Source organism: Pipistrellus hanaki (assembly GCF_964339955.1).
Source record: "Pipistrellus hanaki genome assembly, chromosome: 18".
Lineage (NCBI taxonomy): Eukaryota > Metazoa > Chordata > Mammalia > Chiroptera > Vespertilionidae > Pipistrellus > Pipistrellus hanaki.
In genome coordinates this window covers 6,862,534-6,889,052 of record NC_140520.1, presented here as the reverse complement: position 1 = coordinate 6,889,052, position 26,519 = coordinate 6,862,534, and the positions used below count along the sequence as shown (strand labels likewise).

The window sequence follows — 26,519 nt, the reverse complement described above, 5'->3', positions numbered from 1 at the left end:
CACCGTGTTTAGAAATGCCATGGCATTCATGTAGACTGATAGCAAAGAGTTTTATACAAGACCTGACTGAAATCTCTATCGAACCTTTTACTTGAGCAATTTATATTTCATAATGAGGGTAAGGACATCGCATTTAAATGTTTCCCTCCCCTTCACTACCGTGCAGTCACATGTAGCTGAGGAACTGAAGATTATGTAAGAACTATTAGAAAGCAGGAGATTTTCAGTGAAAGTATTTTGACTGTCACTGAAATTGTCATTTGCTACCTTATATCTTCAGAACAAAATGCAGAGGTCTAATGCAGACTATTCCGTTCACTGTTACAGATGTAATACTTCTATGCATGACAAGGACCCTGAGGGCATTACTGCACAAATACTTCATTGTTGCTACCTATTTAAGGGAACACTGCAGATATTCAAACTCTTGTACCAGCCCTGGCGGGTAGCTCAGCTGGTTAGAGTGCTGTCCCCTTATACTACGGTTGTGGGTTCCATCCCTGGTCAGGGAACATGTAAGAACCAACCAATGAGTGCATCAACAAGTGGGACAGCACATCTATGTTTCTCTCTCTCTACCTCCCTCCCTTCCTCTTTCTCAAACTAATTCAAAAGTTGATTGTGGCGTGACTGTAAATGTACTAAAGATCAATGACTGTAGACTTAAAGTGAATGAATTTTTATAGCATGAAATTATACTCCCATTAAAGCTATTTTTTAAATTATATGCTCAGAGAAATTAAATCTGTATATAAGGGGCGGGAAAGGCATTAGGAAGAGCAGCTGACAGTGCTGTCACTGCAGGGGACAGAGAGCAGCACGGGGGGAGTCCAGCAGAGACGATCAGCAGGAAAAGACATCGCCGTAATTAAAGATTCACTCTTGTTTGATGCAGACATTGGGTTATTAACAAGAGCACCATTTGTCATTTATATCTAAGAAACGGTGGCAAGGATAACTTCACCATTCTCCCTTAATCAGATCTTGCCACAAACCCTCTGTCACCAGCAAACCTAATTACATATCTTTAAATAATGAGAAAGAAGGAGATCCAGAGAGAGAGAGAGAGAGAGAGAGAGAGAGACTCACTTTCAGTTCGGGGTCGTCTGAATGACTCCACACTGTCCCCTCATAGTTCAGCCCAAGATCAATTCCTAATGGCCGAGTCCCAGAGACATCTTACCAAAAACACCCCCTGAGGTGGACAGCCCAAAGCACCCGCCAGGCATCCCTGGACCGACAGAGACTCACCTTTTCACCGGGGGGACCGATGGGGCCTTGCGGGCCCGGGAGACCCTGCATCAAAAGAAAGCATGCCATGCGTCAGATCACGTGGCGGGAACCACGTGGCGGGGACCACGTGGCAGAGCTGTGAGTGATGAGCCCTCTTCCACAGGAAGGGGGTTAGGGGTCTCTGCTCTAGCCCCTGCATTCCCGGCAAAGTCCTGGGACACTCTGAGCTACTCTGGGCAACAGCCCGGGCTCTCTGCATCCTGCCCGGCCCCTCCTGCAGGTGTGGCTCATCTCCCTGCACCCCGAGCACCAACGGCTACCATTTCTCTTGCAAGAACGAGGCCTTGGCATGTTTGCTCAACGTTTTTGTTTTTAACTTCCTTTCTCTGTCGCCATTGACATTCATGATGCTCTTGCACGAAGTCCGGGTGCACGGCACAGCGGCCAGACCATCGCACACGCTTTGCAAAGCGCCCCAGCCATTGCCCCGTGCCCACGGCCTCCGCTGGCGGTGCTTGGCACCCCTGCGACTGTCCGGGAGCTGCCACGTGCGCCTCTCACTCTCTTCACCCTGTCCACCCGGTCCCCCCCTCCTCCCCTCCGCTCAAGTTTTTCTTTTTTCTTCTCTTTAAGGGGAAAGGGATTCTGCTCCTCCTCTCACGCTGCGGAGCGCTGGGCTGTATGTGGAAAGTCTGCGGCTGGGGAAAGACACCTCCTCACCCCACGCCCCCAGAGGAGCGGCCCGCCCCCACTCACCTGCGGCCCGGGGTTCCCCTGCTGCCCCGGAGGCCCGGGCTCCCCCTGGGGACCCTGCGGAGGAAAACACACAGAGACTGTAACAGCCGTTTCACATCACACGTTTGTGTTTTGTTGTTTTTTTCTTCTCAGTTAAAAAATAGTCCCCACGTCAAGTCCCCCTGAAGACAGTCTGGAAAATCTTGCAGACCGTGACCGCCTGCGGCATCTAACGGACTTAGCAAATGCCGTCAGAAATCTCCATTTCAGATCTGGCCGCAGCAGGAGGCTGGGAGTCCCGGGGTTCGGCAGGGATGCGTTACCGTAGGGACATTTTTACGTACCATGTTGCCTTTGGGTCCTTGGGGGCCATCTATCCCCGCGATGCCCTTCAATGAAAGAACAAAATGTTCATCAGCTTAGATGCTACACGGGAGCATCAAAAAGACTAACCTTATCATCGCACCGCGCCCTTAGCTACCCTAGGGAGCCTGGGGGACTGAGAGTCAGCTCAGGGTGAGTGAGATGAGGGAGGAGAGAGCTGTGCTCTGGCCATCGGTGCTCACAGAGGAGAAAACACAACAGTAGCCCCACTGGGCCAGGGATGTGATGGGGAACATCACAGGAGTTCAAATCCACTCGGAGGAGGAGCTGCTGAGACTGGCTAGCAGCAGGCTGGGTCTTGGAGCATACACGCTGTGGTTGCTTATATATATATAAACATATTTTATTGATTTTTTTTCAGAGAGGAAGAGAGAGGGATGGAGAGTTAGAAACATCGATGAGAGAGAATCATGGATCAGCTGCCTCTTGCACACCCCCTACTGGGGATGTGCCCGCAACCAAGGTACATGCCCTTGACTGGAATCGAACTTGGGACCTTTCAGTCCGCAGGCCAACACTCTATCCACTGAGCCAAATCTGTTTTGGCTGTGGTCGCTAATAGGTAAGGATGCGCTACAGCCCTGGGCGGGGAGCTCGGTGAGCTGTCTGCTGAGGGCTGTCCAGACCTTAGGGTTTTCTCGATTTGAAAAGTCAAACCCAGCCAGCTTCCCCGCAAGCCGGGCCCGGGAGCAGTACTCACAGGCTGCCCGGTGGGTCCTGGCGTCCCCCGTGGCCCCAGCAAGCCCCGTGGGCCCTGGAAGGAGACAAACAACAAACACAGGCACAGCCCCCTGAGAAATGGCTCCCAACAGGCCCGCCTCTGAAGACAGCTCCATGCCAAGTGCAGAGTAGAGAGACCGGGGCGCCCTCTCTGAACTCGCTGGAAGTGGTATTTAAGCCCATTTTCCGTGACACATCCTTATGTTTATAGGGATCCGGAAGCCGGAATGGATGGTGGGGAGTCTCTGCTACAGAAGCCGTGTGTCTTTGTTTCTGTGGATTTCCGCAGGAACCACTTGGGGTATTTTTAAAATGAGACATAGCTTAACGCTTTACGTGGGTCACCGCTGGGTCATTTCTGACCGGAATGGCAGCACAGATTGTATTCAACCTCATGTTTCTGCTACTCACGGAGACGGGTCCCTGTTCCCCTCTGTCTTACATCTGTGTTAGGTCAATCCTGAGAGAATATTCCCGCAGGGATAGAAGCTCCGGTCACTGTGTAGACAGGTGACAGAAACCCTTTCCCTGAGATGTTTTAAAATTTATTTTTGTTTAATCCTAATCAGTGATCCTCCTCTTCCTCCCCCTCCTCCATCTGCTTGGGGTTTCCTTGCTTTGAAAAGTCAACACAGTAGTGCAGGGTTTCTCATATTCTCTCGGCTCCCATGTTGTTGGGTCAGCAGGCTCTATGAAGTGGCAGATCATTTCTATGTAAAAGCCCAGATAAAACAGGACACAAGGGAACCGTTTTTTGTGTTTTTTTTTCCTGAATGACTCCTTGCACAAGAGTCATATTCTTGTATTAGGTGTACGCAGACACGCCCCTGCATGGGCTTAGCGTGGCCTCCGATCTGGGTCTTTGATGAACTAGCATTGGGTAAAGCTTCCCAATTCATTTTCTTTTCTTTTCTTTTTTTTAAAGTATATTTTATTGATTTTTTTTTTTTTTACAGAGAGGAAGGGAGGAGGATAGAGAGTTAGAAAGATCGATGAGAGAGAAGCATCGATCAGCTGCCTCCTGCACACTCCCTATTGGGCATGTGCCCACAACCAAGGTATATGCCCTTGACTGGAATCGAACATGGGACCTTTGAGTCCGCATGCAGACGCTCTATCCACTGAGCCAAACCGGTTAAGGCCCCAATTCCTTTTCATTTGTAAAATTCAGTGGAAGAAAGCAGAATCTACAGCACTTTATTCTTTTCTCTGGCTTACTGAGCACTTCCTGTTGTAGTGTTTTACTGGTAATAAGCTTCATTTATCCTAAATGCCCAAATGGGCTCTGGAGCTATTACTGATGTTTAAAAAACTAAACAAAACAATGAAACAGCAACCAAAACCAGATAAGGGTTTTTGTCTGACAAGATGTTCTATTTTACATATCTTGTCTCTCCAATGTCTAAGAACTGATAATGGAAAAAGCGCAATGTGTCCTTTCATTTTCTGACTTAATCATTACCTGGGTGATTAGGTAATTAAGAGTCACCTGCCTTTCCCATTGACCTTACGAGAGCAGCCCCACTCAGTATTCCTCCACACAGGGTGTGATTTACAAAGAACGGAAGTTGCTTACAGCTTCCCCTGGAAGGCCCCGGGGTCCAATTTCTCCGTCTTCCCCCTGTCATTGCAGAATGAATGGGAGAGAAGCACAGTCAGACAATGTGTCATTCCTATGTGATTCTGTTCTCTTAGGTTTAATCCGAAACATTTCCATAAAAAATAAAGTTTCATGTACCCTCATTCCGTCTTCCCCGGGAGAGCCGGGAGGGCCTTGGGGACCGCGTTCACCCTAGTAAATAAACACAAATGTCATTCAAACATGAAATTAAGTAGACGGTTTTAGAGTAAGGTGACCAGACGTCCCGCTTTTGGCGGGACAGTCCCGATTTTTAACAATTTGTCCCGAGTCCAAATTTGACGCGGGACAAATTGTTAAAAATCGGGACTGTCCCGCCAAAAGCGGGACGTCTGGTCACCTTAGTTTAGAGGTCTGTTCTGTAGCTCCCCTACCAAACGGAACAGAGCCTTCGGAGGGAAGCCTTAAGCTTCAGTGCCCTCCTCAGAGCACCTCCCAGGTAAGCCAGCATTTGACATGAATGGGTATCACAACAGCATGCTAGGAAAACATTCCCTTGATTTTCAAAACAAAAAAAGCTTCAATTAAACACTCAGAATAATTTCCAGACATGGGATTATTATAAGGTAAATGGTTAAAATATTATTTTGCTGAAAATTATTTCAAACATGGATACCCTGTGGTGATTTTAATTTCATTTAAAAATTTTCTGCTTCTAAAATAATTCATATGAAATCAGCACAACTCTAGAATACTAAAGGAATTTGGGATTTTTTTTTTTAAAGCAAAATTATGTATTTCTCTTGACATGTGGTATGCATACATTATCTTGCTAGGCAACCAGTCTTCTTCCTTCCTTTCTTATTTCCTTCCTTCTTTCCTCTTTTTTTTTTTTAATTTCCTTCTTTCTTTTTAAAATATATTCTCCAATTTACCTAAAGGTTATGCTACCTTCATTCTTAACTTCTAGAAAAGAAAATTGTAAAGATCCAAAACTGATCTTTTTTTTTTTTTTTTTTTGAGAGACTGACTCTGCTTAATATCCCACTAAAAATACCTCCTGGATTGCTGCTTACAGTGATGTTTATTTAGCCCCACCCAATTATAAGCTCCTGCGCTGGGTTGCAAGGTTATATTATAGCAAAGAAATAGCTGTGGTGTCTCTGTCTACCAGAACCCTCTTATTTAGTATAATAAAAGTGTCCAGGATATTGTTATACTAATAACAGATTGTCTACAAATGTCTTCTTTTGAGTATATTTCTGCAAGTGGAAAATGGAAGGCTAAAAGAAAAATTAAGGCAATTATAAAAAAATGGAAGGCAAAATTAAATCCGTAAATTATTGTTCTTCTATAATTATATTTTCTACATACATGTAAATAAAAATTCCATCTCAACTTATGTTTATATAAAATGAGTATTTTAAAATCTAAAAACAAAGAACTTATCTTGTTACTAGAAGCCCGATACACGAAATTTGTGCAAGGGGCTTGGCCCTCGCAGCCGTGGAGGCTTGGCCTCACAGCCTCGGCATCATCCAGAAGGTGGTCCAAAAGGACATCTGGAAGGTCGTTTGGTTGTCCGTTCTAATTAGCATATTATACTTTTATTATTATAGACTGCATATGTAACTCTATTTTTCTTTTTAAAAATCCTTAATTATTTTTTTATCATATAGGTGTCATCACTAACTGGATTTACAAATAGTATATTTTCTTCTATCTTCCTAGAGTTTATCAATTCTAAAATACTTCCTAATATTCTTGTATTATCTCTATATAAAAGTAACAGAATGGTATATCTTACCCTGTGACCTTTATCACCGGGTAGACCTGGAAGTCCATCAAAGCCTCGATCCCCCTATAAAATCATCATCATCGTGAACATTATCATCATCATCTAACATCATTATCATCATCATCACCATCTTCATCATCACTATCATCATTTTCACCATCACTATCACCACCACCACCACCACCACCACCACCACCATCATCATCACATTTTAAGTTTCTGTGGGATAATCTCACTGTGAACTAGTCTTTTATATCAAGAAAGATATTTTAAAACACAAAATTGTGAGGGCTGAAGGGACATACAGGATCTGAATATATAAACAGCCCAGCTCCTGACCTTCGACCCAGGTTCTCCTGGCATGCCTCTTCCTCCATCAGCACCTGGACGACCCTGATAACGGCAAAAACATGATTAAGCAAAAGCTAGAATTTTCTGACTAGCACAGAGGAGAACACGACAAAAGAGCCGATGACTCCGGCATCCCTCCAGGAGCCCCCTATTGAAGCCGAGCTTACCCTTTTGCCAGGTTTCCCCGTGGGACCAGGTGGCCCTTGGACACCGCGAGGACCCTGTGCCAAAGCGTCACAATTAGTTCATTTTCTAACATTCTTCACCAGTAAACCCAATCTCATCCACAGACACGGTTCTAAGAGTTTATATCCAATTGACTTTACCTTAATCATTTTTTGAATATCTTTTTCTCTTTAGTTTATGTCTTAATTGGTTTAACACAAGACAATCAGTCCAGATGAACTAAAAATGAATCCATTTTTCTAAATGACTTCTTGCAGGAGAGTCGTATTATTTTATTAAGCTTATATAAACATGCACCTTAGTTTATACAAAAGGAACACAGTGATATTTTAAACAACTTTAAAAAAAAATCCTTATTCTTTTTTTTTTCCCCCCCTCAAAACCTGAGGGTTTTATATTTCCCTGGACTCAAAACCCTCCTAACCCATCCATCCCATTCCTCTTTAGTTTCTAACATCTTTCCCTTCATTTTTGGCAGTTCCTCTCCTAGGTATTCTTTCATTTCGCTTATCACACTGGATTAGAATTGCCTATTTTTCACAGTTGACTCTCCCATTGAGTTAACTGTTGCAGTTCTGGACTAAATCTGTCTTCTTCTCCTTTATGCTCCTCCAGCTCAGCGCCATGCCTGGCACAGGTTTTTCTCAATCACCCGTAGAATGTCAGAGGATGCCTGGCAATCCCTAATGCCAATTACTGGCTGGCACCATGCCTCGCAGAGTGAAGACTGAAGATGCTCAGTGTTTCTCTCCTGAATCAGTACAATGCAATGTTGCATCTACCTGTGAAGTCTCCTGTGGAGGTCGATACACATCTTTTTTTAAAATAAAATTACAAAACCAATCATAGATCAAATGCAGTTCCAGTATCATTACATAGGCTTCTATATTTAATTAACCACAAATATTTAAAGTTAACTTAAACAGTATGCATATAATGTGGTAGAAAATGTAGCTCATTTGAAATGGCAAATAATTTTATGATCACTGTAAAACACTGACTATAAAATTATAAAGTTAAAGGTGTCTAACACTTAGATGTTAAGAGAATGGAGCTTTTAAAAAATCATTGCGAGAGAGGACTCTACCCTGTACCCAGCTGGCAGGCAAGGGGCAATTAACAGCAGGACAAATCTTGTTAGTTTTTAATGAATATGATCATTTAAATGTGCATCTTTTTGGAATCAAGGAGTCAAAAAAAAAAATACAATACAAAACCCTTGAAATCTACTGCAGTATTTTCAGATTCATCTATATATTTTTTTAAAAAAAGAGCTAAGTTTGATCAAAAAGTTCTTAAACTTTGCAAAATATTAAACTCCTTAGAGTTTCATGGAGTGTCATTTCAATATTTTTATGCAAGTCTGGGTTAAGCTGCCAGTGCTTCCAGTCCCTTTATGGGCAGCGAGGACCGAGCATCAGAAAGAATGCTGCCGCCACCGCCGCCTTCTGAATCACCCACATGCCTTTCCCAGCCTTCTGTGACTTTGTGCTCATGGCAAAGGAAGTGAGCTGTGGTGCACCCACACAGGGGTCCTCAGCCACAGACAGGAGCGAGTCATGGATCCGCTCATCACCCTGAGGCCTCTCAGAGGCCCTGTGCTGAGTGCAGGGAGCCAGCATCAGAGGCTACGCTTGCAGTGTGTGCTGTCACTGACAGGGGGTCCTGAAAAGATGCAACCGGAGTGATGAGGACCAGGTCAGGGGTGTAGGGTGCTAGGGCTAGAGAGCACATGTGACTGACTGCAAGGGGGTGGCCCCAGACATTTTGGGGGTCATGGATCTTCATGATTGTGGTGGTGACGGCAAAGAACAGGATAGGTGTTAAACGTCAAGGTTACCAAACACTATTTTGTAAATGAAATGACTTTAAAAAGAAGCAAACAAAGCAGTCAGTGGCCACTTGAGAGCTACTGCACTTGGACCTGAAGTTATGCTTATTGGGTGCATAAAGAAGCATTTTTAAGAAAGGAATGCATTTTAAAAAAAATCGCATTTTGTTTTTCTGCTTTTTAGAATAGGCATCTTTCATAATGTGCATGTATTGAGTGACTCTATTTGTTTATCTTCTTTAAAGAAAAAAACAACACATTCCATTTGGCACCAGGCAAGTAGGATCTAAGAACTTCTACAAAATTTGGCTCCAGATGTTTCCATTTCTCTGAGCTGCCTCAGCTCTACAGCAGCCGTGGAGTCAGCTCCTGTCAAATATGCCAACTGTCCTTGCTGAGAAACTAGACTACTTACTCTTCCCAGAAAGCACCTGGGCTGCAGGCAGGGCCGCTACCAATAAAACCATCATTATTCTGCCCTGCTATGTACAATCCCAACCAGATTCACATTCTAAAGGGCTAATATGACAAAGCCCCTTCCCATCCTGGTTTACTTTCTTTTAATATTTGTTCAAATTCATCAAGTCATTGGCAGTCAACTGGCCACTGAGGATTTCCCAGTGAAATGAGCTGATGGGAGCGTCCAGAGAGTGTCAGCATTTCTTTACTCTTAAAACAAGCGGCAGACACTTCCATTATTCTACTGGACAACAGCAACAAGTCAAAAATGAAATAAGTGACATAAATTGTTTTTTACCTGAGGACCTGGGTCACCACTCTCACCTTTGGCCCCCGACGAACCAGGCCCCCCCTGGAGAGAAAGAGTGAGTATGGAGTCATTTAATTGGGCAATTCCCTACCCACTCTTCTCCCACCATTGTCACCTGGGATGACTAAACATAATTCAAATTATACCTCATCCAATTAGCATGACTGTATTAATAGGATAACATCTCCAAGTCCTTTGAGAGGCATCTCCTCCAACTGCATCCAGTGTGAGCTCCATTGAGGAGACTATTTTATGCATAACCACACAGAAGTCAATTTCGTGCAATCACATGGAAATTGTCCTCAATGTGTGCACCATCAAGGCACAGTGACACACGGGTGTTATTTATCATCGCTCTTACGTGAATCCTACAGGCACCACACTCACGGCATCAGGTGTGTGCTGAGTGCGTGTGGCAAACAGCTCTTGCTTTTACACTCAGACATTTACCAGACGCTGCATGCTACAGCAGCAGAGCATCAAGAACAGAGACTACTGCTATTATCACAATTGTCCCGGGATAATTCTAATGTCTATTCTTCTCGATTGGCCTGTGATTTTTCTATGAGAATGAGTCCTGTGACAAACACCTCTTACCAACACGTACAGAATGCACAAAGTGCAGCAAAAGCCAGGCACGTTAACTGGAATAACAGAAAACCATTTTGTAAAGGTCCTGTGAGTTTTCCACAGAAGTAGTAGGTTCTCCTTTTCAAAGCACTCATTGGCCCTCTCACTAATGACCCATGGGGCCCTCAAAAAATGGTAAAGTAGCCAGGCCAGCATGGCGCAGTGGCTGAGCATCGACCTATGAACCAGGTTCGATTCCAGGTCAGAGCACATGTAGGCTCCATCCATCCCCAGTATGGGGCTTGCAGGAAACAGCCAATCAATGATTCTCTCTCATCATTGATGCTTCTATCTCTTCCTGCTTCTCTGAAATTGATAAAAATATACTTAAAAAAAGAAAGGGCAAAGTAAAGCCACCACTTTGGGGCAAAACTGCATAATGCCCTATTGTTTTGCTTCAATCCTGGTGTGTCAAAGTCAAATCAATAACACATAAAAAAAACAATAAAGACCAGTTGGCTCAACCCCCTGGAAAGGTTTGGAACATTACATCTGAACCTGGTGGCCATAGTTCCTACATGCCATTCAAATAGACTTTGTGTGTCTAAGAAGGGAAGGGTTCATTTAAATCAAATTCATATTTGATTAACAGTGCACTGAATCAAAGTAGGAAAAAATTAAAATTCTGCTGTCTGAAGATGTTAGCTACCTAGAGCCTCCTGGTGGCTCCAACATAAAATAACTATTTATAGGACTCCTGAGAAATAGGGCAAGTCAGAAACATGAACATTCTAACCTTGAAAGGGACAAGAACAATGACTTTCAAACTTCTAATTAAGAATTCCTTTAACCAACTGTCTTCCAAAGAAAAACTGGAGTTCTACATTAACTCGGATTAATAATCACTGAATTGAATGCTAGGGCTGTTGATTTCGTTTTAATTAATTTGCTGTATTATATCCTCTGTATATAAGCGTTACCTACTCAACGGATTATAATTACTGTGCCCAAACACTTACTCAGAAAATTGTCATGCAATAATTAAGAATAACAGGACGGAGGGGAAAATATTTTCTATGTTTCCTGTATATTTTATAAGCTAAGCCCCATTTGTCTATTGGGGGGAAAAACACACACAATTGAATAAAGAAATTTTTCATTGAAAGAATATACATAGTTGTCTTAAGATATTGATGCACTCACTCTCTATTTCTTTTTTAGATTCTTAATGTATAAAATTTTTTGGACTCTAGCGTTAACAGATATTTGAAAGTCTGAAATAATTGGGTGTTTTGGAGCGAAGGATACTAGAAAAAATGGTAAAAAGAAGCAACTCGACTTTTTCTCTCTCAATACTTACCTTTAATACCTAAGGAACCTAATATTTCCCATAACAATGACGTAAGTAGTAAAATTCATTCATCTTGATTGTAACATTGAAAATGCGTACACAGTCATTAATGGTTTCTTTCTGCCCATGCGACATGACCCTTAATGGCTGGTGAACAGAAGATGCCAGTTTTCTCTGCTTTTTACTGCTTCTGCTCACTGCCGCCCTTACTCACCACATACCCACTAGGCTGTGTTTGTCTGGATGATAAGTAGGAAAGTTCTTTTGGAAAAGACAGTTAGAGGCCCTAGACTAATATTTTTTAAGTAATATGTCTCAGTGTTTCCCAAACATTCTTAACTGTAGGAATCAAGCTGGTGAACTCTTTAAAATTATAGTTTGCCACTTCCAACCCTGAACCTGTATCATCAGAGACTCAAGTTCAGGGTACAAGAGCATATATTTAATGAAATATACAGGCAGCCCTTCTGTGCCCAAATCTATAAAGCACCAACATGCTTCTGATTTTTGTTCATCGGGTAAATTGGAGTTCTCACTAGGTAGCCATTAACTATTAACATAACTATTAATTAACTATTATTATATTAATTAACTATTATTATGTTAAGTAGCATGGAATCTTCCATGTTCCTTATGATACCGTGAGAGGCAGAATAGTAAAAATACATGATAACACTTAATAATGCATGTAGAATTAGGTATAATATAAATTCTGTGGGACATATAGTCAGAAAAAATGTTTCACATGAGCTCATATGATTGAGTGTAAAACCCTTCAAAATATATAAAATGTTATGGAATTTCAAGATTGAATTAAGAGAACTACAAATACATATAAAACTATATAACAAACTCCTCAATATAATACAAGTAGAAAACTTATTCTCTCATCCTAATAAGAATAAAAGAGATTAAACAGAAGACAGTGTACTTCATTAAACTTGAATAAAATAGTTTTGCTATGTGTCCACTAAGTAAATCCAAGATAAGATTTTCACATTCAAGTCTATAATTTCTATAAATGCCTATTTCAACAAAGCAAATCGAAAGCATATAAAATCGTATAAAAGCAGAGTATACATGACTTCTTATTTTGAAAAACAAATATTTAAAATACAAATAATTGCATTAATTCTAAAACCAATAAGAACTTGGGTTGAGATCCTACAGTGTTCTTTTTTTCTAAAAAAAAACAACAATATGGTTTAAAAAAAATCTGCATTTTGTGGATTGCTACAATGCTTACTATTTAGTAAGTTTCATAAGATTTGAAGATACTTTTAAAAATATTCGTCATATATTAGCAAGCTAGTAAGGAAAATCAAACACTTATTTTCCAAGAGTCTCTAAAAGACAAATAATTTCTCCAACTGTCTGGATCACTGTGTGGAATACTGAAGGCAGTCTCGAGTGTAAGCCAGGTCTCCTGTTTGCTCCTAATATGACGGAATAATTCTCACTGGCCTCAAATACTTTTTCTTTTATTACGGAAAATTCTGTTTAGCATAAAAGCAAGTCTCAATTTAATGTAAAATTGAATTTTAGTAACTCTAAATATTATGCAAGTATATTACATTTGCATGTAGAAACAAAAATATGTGACTATATTTTTCATTGTATTTACTTGATTTGAGAACTTTTCACTGAAACAAACAAAAAAAATCATTTCCATCAAAATTTACTGAGGACTCCATTCTAATAGATTCTTTAAATGGAAAGAAAATTAAGCATGAGTTGATATATATATATATATATATATATATATATATATATATATATATATATACACACACACACACAAACACACACACACACACACACACACACACACAGTGTCACCAGCCAGAGGTATGAACCTGCTTGGACAAAGCTGCCCATGGAACTGCTATTTTAGGGATTTAAACACACATCATCTTATTGGGGAACCTACCACAGGACCTGGTCTTCCGGTTAGACCCATTGGGCCAGGAGGACCCCTCAGCGCAATCTACAAAATAAAATACATCAACGTTAGGAACGTCCTACTGGACTCGCCTGTTCAACCACAATATTCATTGGCACAAGCAACCCTCACATGACAGATGGCCAACACAGGCATGATAGCTCCATGCTAGGAAGAGTGCCTGGTTACTGAAGAATTGCTAGCTTCTAAAATGACCTAAATAAGGATCAGACATTTTTTAAACCTTTGGAGTGTATACAATCTTGTATCACGTACTACTAAGATTATTCAATAAAAAAACGGTTAAACTAGATCTTAGAATAAGAAATCTAATATCTGATATAGTTTTCTACTCTGAAGTGTACTTTAGAACAATGCATAGACCTCTCTTAAATGCATAGGTTCTGCCGGAAGCTGATCATTGTTTCACTAGTAGAGAGGTGTGAACGGGGAATCGGGAAGGCTGGTCAACCTTAATTGCTCTGAAAGGTCAGGGCCAATCACTCATTGCTTGGTTGAGACATTGGTAGTTGCAGCAGCCTCCACCTGTTAGTCTTAGGATTGGCTATTATTGGAATTTCCTGCCTGAGGGACAGGTGTATCCCATAATCTTAATAAAGGGGATGGAGAAGCCAGAGCGAGGAGTAGTCCTCTCTTGGACTTCTGTTTGGCCCCCATTTCCCAAATTAATGTTTTTCTAGTCTCTTCTCATTTGTGTACGGCCTCCAAAACCCGAACCCTGAACTGGAACCCTGAACCATTCGGGACGTGAAAATACTTTTAGGTAAACATTGTCTAGCCATATTTTAGGAAAGACTATGACAATAAAAGCCGGGTGAAAAAATGCAAAATTGATCAAAGGAGTAATGGCGATACACTTTTTTTTTTGACATGGGAGACGGATTACATGCACTACTGACATTGACAATTAGAAATGTGAAATTAGCATACTTGAAAAGCTGGAACAAGTAGAGTACAATGAATAAATATCCGATAGATGTTAAATTAGTATGGTGTGCGAGTTTTGAATATTAGTGATTGCAAAGGTGAATACTTAGATTATCCAAACGGATATCCAAAACAATACAGTAATAGAAATAATATGTAAAATCGTATTAGAAAAGTGCACAAGATGAAAACGGTAGGATCTCCAAAGTTTTGCTACTGACTCACCATGAGATTTTTGACAATATACTTCTTAATCCTTGAGATTAAATATCTGAAAAATTGGAATTATAATGCTTGCTACCTATTTCCAAATAGGTTGCAAGGACTAATAAAATGGGGAATTCAGTGGCCTCAAAAAATGTTTAAACTCAAATAATTACCTTAAATTTGTTCAAAGTAATACAATTTACAAGACAAATTGTAGGAATCATTAACAAATTATTTTCAATATTTTATATGTGTTTATAGTAAACAAATATTTAAATTGTTCATTTCATTATCTTTATACATGATGTCACCACATAATGGCATAGTTCTAGTCTAGGTGAATAGACTGGTACATATGTCAACAAATATTGATAATGAATTTAATCTTATGTTTTCAGATATTTTATACATTCAGATTTATGATGATAAACAACGTTATCACATAGTAATTTACATCGCTTAGCAGGTGGGTACCCACAACCATACCAATTTAGCCCTTTTATTTCCTTTCTTCTTTAAAAAAAACAACTACAACTACACTATGACTTAAAGCTGTTTCCCAATCCCCTCTTTGATTTACTTATGTATAATGTAATTGCAATAAATCTAATTATTGCTATGGTAGGAAGAAGTGAATGTGACAGATAGAGAGTGCTAGGCAGAAACCCACCAGGACTCTTCAAAACAAATTAAAAAACGTGTGTGTTATGGCGTGAGTATTATTATCAGAGTTATCTAAGGCAACCGTGCCAAGGCCAATCACTGAATACTCAATTAAGGAAAAAAAATCTTAGTGGACAAAAGATATAATCTTAGCATTTTTCCATCTATATTTAATATTCTACACAACAGTAAGTATTTTGTTCAAAATAATAGCACCCTCCAGATGAGGGAGCGCGCGCACACACACACACACACACACACAAACACACACACACAAACACACACACACACGTGCGCACAATTTAGCATAGAATCGGGTTAGGGGGAAACACGTTCATTCTTCTTACCCGAGCCTGCTGGAGGATGGCCTGGGCCTGCGCTTCCTGAGCAGACACCACTGGGCCTTTGGATCCATCGCCGCCACCATAGCGAAACTAAGCGAAGGTCACACGAAGAAACTCAAAATTAGCCTTTGCCAAATAAGGGCCTTAACTACTAGATAAAAGCCACTGACTTGGGAGAGCGGGGATTTACAAAAGTCCGAGGTCACTCCATCAAGAATCATGATTCCTAGATTTCTTTTTTTTTTTTTTTTTTTTAGAAAGTCTCCTTCTGTCCATTATGCAAGTTCTCTAGACCACGTTTTACCACTCGTAAAAGAGACTAGAGACTTCTTTCCACTGTTAAATGCCATAACTTCTGGAATCTGTATCAGACGTTTTCCATGTGCACATTTGGTACCCATGCTGTTCATCCATTTGCAAAAATCCCAAATGCAAGAAGTCTGGGGTGGTCACAGGCCATTGCTACTTCACTGAGTAAAACTTTGGAATCACTGTGAACACAGTGGACTCGTTGAGATATGTTTATTTTGTTTACCTTTTCTTTACTAAAAACCGATCCTACTGATATTCCCCATAAAATTCTAAAGCTTCTTTTAAATTTTAACTTAAAACTGCACCATGAGCCCATTTCTCTCTTCATAATTATTACTTGCAATTTTATTGCATTTACATAAATAAATCATTTTCCCCAGAGAGGCAGGGCAGCATTAAAAGGAGACTCATGGTAAAGCAAATAACTTTTGAGCAATGAATAGTGACATAAAGAGATATCTGCTTTCAAAAGTATCAACTATTGTCTATATGGTGAGAAACATATATTAATATTATGTTAACACGTGAAATACAGATTAATCATATGACCAGGATAAAGCACATGATTGGGGCTATTAAGAAAAAACTCTCAGCTTTGTTATCAAAAGTGTAATCAAATCCTGAAACCTTAATACTAAAGTAGAGATCGATATTTACTAGATGTCCTTTTCAGTAAAATTTATCATAATTCCCAAAGGCTGCTTGATTTTCTACCTCATAGGATCATTTCTAGTTGACCACTCTGTACTATGGTCCAACAACATTTTCAGACACAGGATGACAAATGTTAAGTCCTCTCCATAGCAATAAGAAAGAACATACCGGTAACATCAACATGGTACCCGGAGGACCGGGTAGGCCATCAGCCCCTGGTAAGCCAGGACGTCCAGGAGGACCCTAGAAAGTAAATAAAATCCTCAAAATTAATAAATGAATGAAATAATCAAATTTATTAGAAACTGAATAACTTCCAATAAGTCTACATTATCTTGTTTGCATCTGTTCTCTCCTCCTTCGTTAATCTCCTTTTAATAAGAATACCTAGGAAGAATTGTATTTCATTATACCAGTTAACGTCATTTTAATAATGTGCAAAGTTATAGGCTACACAAGGATGGTAAAAAAAAAAACAAACAAAACAAACAAACAAACAAACAAACAAAAAAACACCCCAAAAGCAGAGGGATGGGATTCTGCATGAAGAGTTTGGGGAGACTTCACATAAAAGTTCTGTTCCACCATGTGACCCAGGATGTGATGGTGATTATTAGCTCAGACCCTACCAGCCTCCCACTAAACAGTTCCTGTGGCAGTTCCTAGAAATGCTGTCTGAATTCACATTGAAGAACTGAATGTAAAGTAACAGGCTCAGGTCAATATGGAAATGGATAATACGTTTTCTCACTCATTATCACAGAAATAACATACATGTTCTTTACCTTCATTTTTAAAAGCATAGTTAGAAAAGTTAACCTAAACAGTGCGCGACATTAAATGTATAAACACCACCCCACCGCAGTGAGAAGAATAACATGTTAAACTTATGGGATATATTGGAGCTCTTTCACTTACCCTATCGCCAGGGTCGCCAGGGGGTCCAGATGGGCCTTGTAGACCGGGAGGGCCCATAAGACCCTACAGAGAGAGAAACCAGCATCTGAGTCAGACTTCTGCTCTCATTAGGATGCAGGCAAGTTCATCCATCCGAGCAACATCAAAGAAGAGCTCATTTATCATTCATGACCATACAATTGTCTCTCAAACAATCGCCCCATTTATCTTCCTATGAACAGACAACATATAGGGACCACTTTGTGGCTGTCTGGACTCTTCCTCTAAGAAGCTGCTCTCCCGGTAGAGGCAGACAGTCCAGGGAAACACAGGGAAGGAGAACTCCCCAAGGTCACGTCCCTGAGGTAGATGTTGGTCCCGGGTCTTATGGAAGAAATGGTAGACTCCTAGGATTAGACTCCTAGGATTAGACCTCAAGTATGTGAGAGCAATGTGGAAATGTAGGCATCCTTTAGCCTGGAGGCATTCTCATAGTTTCTTTTATGGGTAAAAATATTTAAAGCCACAGGTAACAATACTTCTTTCAGATGATGAGATTTTAATTAATCCCACAAAAGACAGAGGATGTCAGAACAAAGTCAGGTCAGCACAACTACTGGAGAATAAAAACACGGGAGTGCTGTCAGCCTCATGGGGAAGGATGAGAGAAGCTGGTAGTCACTCCATCACAGACAAGGCAGCTACACTCCCTTAGGACCCTGGGCCCCATTCACTGAGATATGTCTACCTCTTTTCCATAAAAATTGCCACGGCTTTTCTTTTACTTGCATAATTTTCAGATAGAGGTTGGAAATGAGGTTGGATGCAGAGAGATTTAAGCAACAAAAATGTTTAAAACAAAATATATTTCCACTGCTCTCCAAAGAATCTCAGAGGGAAACCGGGGGTGGGAACAGATCAACCAAAGAACTTGTATGAATATATACATAACCCGGGGACACAGAAGATGGGGGGTAGCGACCTGGGCAGGAGGTGAGGATCGGCTAGAAGGGGCCAGTGGGGGAAGAAGGGACATCCGTAATGCTTTCAACCATAAAGGTGTTTATTTGTTTGTTTTTAAGGAATATCATTTGGATAGCCAAATCAGAAAGCAATTCAAGGCCCAGGTCCTCTAACAAATATTCGCCTCTATAATAAAATACTCAAATTAGTCGGAAATATGTCAATGCAATAACATAGCAGAAATCTTATATCTGATTATTTTTAAAAATCAAGACAAAAATAATCATAAAACATTTCCATACCGCAGGTCCGGCTGGCCCTGGTGGTCCTTCGATCAGCATTCCCTGGAATAAGGAAAAACAGGCTCTTTTCTAGGGAAAGTGTCACTGGTTCATCTTTTACCTGGCTGGCTCTACGAAAGCATTTTAACACGTGAATTCTCTTTTCCTACCACATAAAACCAATCGCAGACACTTTTGCATGAGGAAGGACAGAAACTCAAATGATAGAAGACATGGTCCCGTCCTCAGAGAATCTATGGACTAGTTAGAAAACATATACATATTCAGATCAGTAATGTGGCCAGGGGAATATGCTAAGTGCTTCCAAGAAGAGGAAAACAAAGGCATGTGACCAAGTTGTCCCCGGCTCCCGGAATAATTTCAGGCGGATACTGGTTGTGTGAATGAAAGAATGGAAGTGACACCCAAATACTTTAATTCAGAAAAGGGGAGGAAAGTCCAGACAAAAGAATCTGAGATAAACATGAGATAAGCTCTTAAGTACATAAGAGAATATAGTACTAGTTATGGATAAGAACCCAGTTCCGAAGCATTCATGATTCTACTGCTGAAAATTGTTTTGTCATTTTTAAAAGTTGGTTGTAAATGTTCATAACAAGGGCAGTCATTCGTAAAACATACATTTTTTAAGTCTTTAGTTGAGCACGTGGCATGCTTTCTCAGATTTTGGAGAAATACAGTGGATAGCCAATAATGTCTTTGTATGTGTAGCACATTCACTTTTATTCACACACCATCTTTTTTTAGTGTTTATGTCATTGTAATTTCTGAAAGATATGCATGAGCATGAGCCAATGATTGGGCACACTGCTTCAGTTCTAATGCAGGCAGAGCATCAGGAACACTGATTTCCGGAAAGAATATGTTTCTTACCAATATCTTGATTGGTAAGAACATTAACATCATTTTAAAAGTCATGTTTGGAGTGAACTGGAGCCTTTTTATTGGGAGGTAAGGAACTGAGTTTTTGTTTTTTTTTGTTTTTTTTTAATCTTCACTTGATTAGCTAATGTTATTTGGCTATGAAACTTATTTGTATCTATGTCAAAAATATGTCTAAGAATGTCCACTCAGACAGAAGAGGATAAATAACTGGCCTGGAATCCGGAAGAGCTCAAGTCTAGTCACAGCTCCACCTGTAAACATTCACACCGAAGAGAAGCACATAAACTCCTCTAATCTCAGGTTCTTTGGTTGTAAAATGAAAGAATTAGACTAGACACATTTCAGCCACTTTCAAATCCCAAAGTTCCATGACTCTATATTTTTTGGTTTATTGAGATTGCACTTGCCAGAAATGGCCTTACCAACTCAAGTTATCAAGGACAAACTATATACACATGTGGACAACAGATTTTTCAATGAACATAGTGAAATAACTACTAACCTTTACAATGTATTCACACCAGTACTTACAGGTTCAACCACCGCTGGCTCTCCTTTCTGTCCCTTTTCCCCGTATCCGCCATGGCCATTTATCTGTTGAGTGAAAAATTCAAGCAGCCTGTCTTTAAGTAAATAAGGCCATTAAGTACTTTTAAATATATATATTTACACCATGCATATATATATATATATATATATATATATATATGCGTGTGTGTAGTATATACATACAGTATATATGTGTGTGTGTGTGTATATGTGTATATATATGTGTGTGTGTGTATACACACACACATATATATAAATACATATATATATACTTATATATACCTAATAGTTTCAGAAAGGCAGGAAGAGGGAGAGAGAAATCAAAACATCAATGATCAAAACAGAATCATTGATCGGCTGCCTCCTGCATATCACATACTGGGGAGTAAGCCCAGAATCCGGGTATGTGCCCTGACTGGGAATCAAACCATGACCTCCTGGTTCATAAGTTGATGCTCAACCATTGAGCCACCCCAGCTGGGCTAGTATTTTTAATAAGGAAATTATCTAAATGAATTTAAAATAACCTATTAAAGTGTGTTCTTTAAATAGCAATCTATTCAAAGTTTCAGTACTGAAACTATAACATAAACTATAAAAAGCATAATGGACGTTAATGCTGAATCCTCAATAAGAATGAACAATTGCTTCTTAAAAACAGAAAGATAAGACATCTGAAGACCTTAATGATTGTTGCAAGGCATTCATCAAAAAGTGTCATCAGCTGAAACCGGTTTGGCTCAGTGCATAGAGCGTCGGCCTGCAGACTAAAGGGTCCCAGGTTCATTTCCGGTTAAGAGCACGTACCTTGGTTGCGGGCACATCCCCAGCAGGGGGTGTGCAGGAGGCAGATGACCGATGTTTCTAACTCTCTATTCCTCTCCCTTCCTCTCTGTAAAAAATCAATAAAATATATTTTTCTAAAAAAGTGTCATCAAATTAAAGTTAATAAATGAGTAGGGGAAATTGGTAAAGGTGGTCAAAAGTTTAAAATAATAACAATATAATAATAAGTATGGTGCATCACTGAACATCACCAAGATATAGTCTAAAAATCAGAAATTTCACTTACTACCCAAAATAATTATGACCACATTTTCATCATATCAATGAAGAGAAAAATCTGGATACAGTTCTATTCAAGATTATAGTTTCAACAAAGACTCCAGCTTTGTGGCCAGAGATACAACTGGGGCAGGTCCCCAGGAGGAAGGGGGGGGAGTGTATCAAGATGTCCTAGCTGTGATAAATGTTCAAAATTTATGAGAATTCATGCTGGATTTTATTTATTTACTTTTAAATGTTTTTATTTATGTTTAGAGAGAGAGGAAGGGAGAGTGATAGAGAGAGAAACATCGATGAGATAGGTACATTATCGATTGGCTGCCTCCTGCATGGCCCCTACTGGGGATTGAGCTGTAATGGAGGTACATGCCCTTGACCAAAATCGAACCCAGAACCCTTCAGTCCACAGTCTGGCGCTTTATCCACTGAGCAACACTAGCTAAGGCAGGAAGCTGCCTTTTAAACCTGGAAAGACATCAGGATGAACATGGACACACAACGACACAGAGGGTAGCACGGACTTACACTGGTTTCTGTGATATCTGTTTCTGCCGGGACCCCTGGGCCAAACTCTTCATTAGTGGGGCTCGTTTGCTTATCTTCATATTCTTTATATTCATAAAAATCATATTCGCCTAAATCTCCATCTACCGGAAGGTCAGAGTCCCTGCCGTCTATTTCTTTGTTCTCATACAGTGTATCCTCGGGGTTTTTCCTCTGGGCCTCATAATCCTCTCCGGTTAGATATTCTTCCGTAAACACATCTTCCGTGGGACTGGGCTATTTATTTACGTCGCAAGGAATCGAAGAACATGAAGGTTAATGTTAGTGAAGCGAGGTAAGCATTTGCAATCACAGTTCCGTGGGATGGGATGGGGGGCAGCGGTTCGAATGCTGCCCAAGTGAGTCGGAGCACTATTTCTGCCAGGATCGTGGAGAGAAATAGTTCTGTACATGGGTATGTACAAGGATACATGGCTTTCAAACGTGTTTCCCAAGAGTTCCAAGGCAAATATTCACATGGGTTCCCCATGTGTATTTGCTTGTTCCATGGAAAAGAACCCTGTTAGTCAATTTGGTATTTACGCTAGAGTTTAAGATTTGAATAATAAGATATGCTTAGTGAATAATAAGATATTGCTTAATTTTCAAATCTCGCAGAACATCCTTATGTGATACAATTAACCGCCAGAAAAGCCATGTAACGTTGACTCTGGATCCCAGAAATGAACTATCCACGCCAATACTGAGACCTATCATTGCGATATGTAGGTGGAGTATCTGGCATGTAGGGAAGGTTCATATCTCCAAAGCGTTCATTAAAGCCACTATAATATAAAATACATCCTCACAATTTAAGACAGTCAAGTTAAATATATCACTGTCAGATCTCAAAGAGTAGAGAAGAAATATTCACTTAGAAGTAAAAGTTACATCAATAACACTACATCGGAGATCCAGAAACATAAACTTAGTGTAATTTTCATTTTCTCACGAGTAATTCCCTAAGAAGAGTAAAAATCTAAATCATATTTATTATGCAATTCTTGGCCATTCTGATTTAGATGAAGTTGAAATTAAATAACTTACTTTGCTACTTTTTGAGTTTCATTTTAAAGTAAATTGTTTTCTATTATATAGTGAGTCTAGATCAGTGGTCGGCAAACTCATTAGTCAACAGAGCCAAATATCAACAGTACAACAATTGAAATGTCTTTGGAGAGCTACATTTTTTAAACTTAAACTTCAAAATAGATTCGCCCAGGCCATGGTATATATTTTGTGGAAGAGCCACACTCAAGGTGCCAAAGAGCCACAGTTTGCCAACCACTGGTCTAGATGATAAGGCAATATTGGACAAATAAGTAGATTACACAAAGTCATGTGAATAAGAATGTGGCTGAAGTGTAGCCATTGTTAACTAAAGGGAAATGTCCAGTAGACACAGGAATTCTTAAACAAGGAGGGTCTACAATTACCCAGCAGCCATCACTGTGTTCAGAGCTGAGAACTACACAACTGGATGGGTTTGCGTAAATAAATAAACATCTTGAATCAAGATACCCATTTTGGGAAACGATTAATTTGGACAAGATGAAATTGATCTGTTCTTAGGCTAAATTGTCATTGTTCTAGATCATGCATCTGCATCTAATGTACCACAGTGTGAGTTCCCTGCAGGGACACGGGTCCCATAAATTTTCTAATAACTCAATTATTCAGCCATTGTTTATACCAGGAAAGGGAGGTATTTTATAAAGTTAAACAGAACCATACACTCATTTTTGCATGATCAGAATGTGCATATGATAGGAAATTCAGAAAGGCTGCTTGCTTTGTACCTACAGGTCCTTAAAAATATTTTCGCAGAAAAGAATGGGAAAGGTTAAAATGTGTTATTTTAACCATAATCAACACTGCATCCTAACCAGTGCGGAGCTGTAAACAGCAAATACTGCATTTGCTCAGAAGGCGGCTGTTAGAACAAGGCCTGGTGATGCTCAGGTGGGCGGACTCTGATTGCATCCTCGGAGGACACAATGTCCCTCATGGGTTCTCCTCGGGGGAGGAGATGCTGTGAGTACCGCTCCTCACCATGTGGAGAAGCTGGGGAGCCCAGGAGCATCCAGGCAAGGAGAGCAGCCCCTCGGCCAGATCAACGTGGCCTCTGCAAGAAGCTGGAGCTGTGGGGGCATGAACTGACTCTGACCATGGATGACCCGTGTTCAGGAACAGCGAACCTTTGTCCCTGTGCCTCCCACCTTGGTGAGACGATAGAAACCCAGGCCTGGCAGAAGTTCCCTGTGTGTTCCTCCAGAGGGAGGCATCTCGGGAGAGCAGGGACCGCTGTCAGACCTGGGGCTGAGCCTGCGCCCTGCGGGGGAGCATTACCTCGTTGGTGCCGGAGGCCCGCCTCGGGGCCTCGGTCTGGTAGCTCCCCATGGTCCCGTAGTTGTATTCTTGGAAATCTTCCACGATGTTTGCCTGATAACAAAGGCAATGGAAACGCAGTTAGTGGAACTGAGACACGACCCCAGATCTTCTAAAATCGGGATCTAGCATGATGGGGTGATGGGATTAGCCAAAGAGGGGGCTGGTCTATTGGTATCATCATCACAGATCTTCCTGCTGGACTAGGACAGATCTTGATTGCTTTGGCTTCGCTACCTGGACCCCTAGTCTGGCTGAGGCCGCTGCTTGGTAACTTTTCTTCTTCTTGGCTGCCAATTGGTCAGATTTAGGGGGTGTAAACTTTTTGGGCTTTTCCTTTGACTTAGCGGCCACTGTCCGAGTCTTCTTTTGGAAATTGGATTTCTTCTTCTGGAAAGCGCGGCGGGAGAGGGGATGGAAGACATAAATAGAAAGTGAGAAAGGGAGTAGAGGGCTCGGTGAGAGGAAGAGGAGGCACCCCAAAATGGGGCCTCAGGCCTTCGGGACAGCGGCTGCCGAAGAAAAACCACAGTTACCGGCTCCCGGAACTCGGGGGGACAGAGGGGTGGCGGGGAGTGTGAGGAGCTGTGCGCGCTGCGACCTCAAGGTCCCATGCACAGGCGCCCCGCGGTGTTTACCTCGGTTTGTGCTATGGTCTCCTCGGCTACAGTGGGGGTCTCTGTCACACTGTCAGCCTCTTTATAGTCTGCTTCCCCATACTCATAGTCATACTCCATTACATCCTCGGGCGCATACTACACCGCAGGGGGAGAAACATCAGGCACTGTGGTTAGTCGCAGGTAATACTGGTAGTCAAGGAGGGATCATCTTCTTAACGTTTACTGGGAGGAAACGTTAAGAGACAGGGAATCCGTTATTTGGTGTCACACGCAGTATTATACTGTCCCGCACGGAGTATAATGACCCAGCCGTGACGAAGCAGGTGTGCTACGAGCAGGATGGTGGTTAGGACTGTGAAGAAACTACCAGTTTTGCATGTTAATTACTGACGATTAATTCAGACACAGCGATTATGTATTTGGACACAGTTGCTAAATGTCCGTGTTAATTTTGGTTTGTAAAAACTTACTCCACAAGGTTTCTCCATGAGAATGTTAAGGTAGTCTCAATGGCGATTTCTCATTTTCTTAAAACTGCATGTATAAAAATAAAAAATAGAGAGACTAGGCTTCTCAAATATTAAAGGGTTTTGGTATTTATTGTGAAATGGGGGTAAGGTGGGGGGGGGAGAAATACAAGGGACATGGAATGAGACTGCGTTTTATTGGGGATACTAGAACCAATGGAAAGATTAAATTTTACATTTATTCAGAAATCTTGAATTTGCTATTTACAATCCAAATGAGCATAGAATACTTGAAAATCATACCTGCTTATATTTAACACTTCGTTTAAATTGTTAAATATACTGCCTATGCATCTACCAAAAATGGGCATGCCATTTAGATACCATAAACTACTAAACTGAACTGGCTTTGTAAATAGTATTTTACACTATTTTTTTGTGTTCAATAAAACGTCAATTTAACAGACTAATTCAGAAGAGGGGGTGTGTCCCTTAAAGCCAAAAGTCTGTTATATTATAAAGTAGGTTTTAAGAATACATGTTAAAAAATTGACAAATTAGTTTAGCTGTTTTGACTTATGTAGAAGCATTTGTGTAATTAAAAGAAAGTATGTATGAAAAGTTTAGCTTCACAGAAAAGCTGTCTATTGCATTCCTTTCACTTTAAATCGATACTGAACAGGTCTAGTAAAAGCAGGCCTTCACCGGTCACCTGATGAGCAGATGCGCACGGCTGGGCGGGGCTTAGCACACGTGGAAACCCACCCCGTTCCACCTGCCGCAGCAAGTCCAGCCCCGGGACCGCAGGACCAATCAACCAATTAATGCTGGTGATGCCGTGTGACCACGTGCTAATCATTTGCTAAACGTGGTTTATGAGCAGTGACACTTGGATTTAGATGTGTAGACTATAGTTGTAGATATGTCATATTTTGTTATGTTGGTGAAATTACTACATTTTGCCCCTCAACAAATGGCCTATTCGCGAAAATGTGTTGAAAACAACAGTTAACTTGTTACTTTAATTATAAACAAATCTTGCTTAAAAGCATTTTTCCATTAACAAGGTGTTAATTTTCACATATGACATATGGACCGGAAATTTTGTCCATTAAATCCAAAGTCCATTAAATCGAGATCCACAAAATTGAGGATTTACTATATATATATAAAAAAATGTGTTGAAAAGAGCTATGTTCTTAGTAGAAGGATATGCGAGACAATAATGCAAATTGAATGATGAGGAAAATAATGTGTTCACCT

General features: G+C 40.7%; 1 protein-coding gene across 1 annotated transcript in view; it reads right to left on the bottom strand.

The window, feature by feature from the left end:
- The window catches only part of COL11A1 (collagen type XI alpha 1 chain), a 146,510-nt gene that overhangs the window by 73,994 nt on the left and 45,997 nt on the right, over positions 1-26,519 (bottom strand). Inside the window, exons 6-24 of the mRNA XM_084866080.1 lie at positions 24,808-24,924; positions 24,131-24,223; positions 21,764-22,018; positions 20,156-20,218; positions 18,740-18,781; positions 17,496-17,558; positions 16,746-16,820; positions 15,615-15,701; positions 13,438-13,494; positions 9,575-9,628; positions 6,968-7,021; positions 6,789-6,842; positions 6,459-6,512; positions 4,811-4,864; positions 4,649-4,693; positions 3,053-3,106; positions 2,313-2,357; positions 1,990-2,043; positions 1,252-1,296 (exon numbers count right to left, since the gene is read on the bottom strand). Of these exons, the coding sequence (XP_084722206.1) occupies positions 1,252-1,296; positions 1,990-2,043; positions 2,313-2,357; positions 3,053-3,106; positions 4,649-4,693; positions 4,811-4,864; positions 6,459-6,512; positions 6,789-6,842; positions 6,968-7,021; positions 9,575-9,628; positions 13,438-13,494; positions 15,615-15,701; positions 16,746-16,820; positions 17,496-17,558; positions 18,740-18,781; positions 20,156-20,218; positions 21,764-22,018; positions 24,131-24,223; positions 24,808-24,924 (1,365 nt within the window). The remainder of the gene's footprint in view (positions 1-1,251; positions 1,297-1,989; positions 2,044-2,312; positions 2,358-3,052; positions 3,107-4,648; positions 4,694-4,810; positions 4,865-6,458; positions 6,513-6,788; positions 6,843-6,967; positions 7,022-9,574; positions 9,629-13,437; positions 13,495-15,614; positions 15,702-16,745; positions 16,821-17,495; positions 17,559-18,739; positions 18,782-20,155; positions 20,219-21,763; positions 22,019-24,130; positions 24,224-24,807; positions 24,925-26,519) is intronic.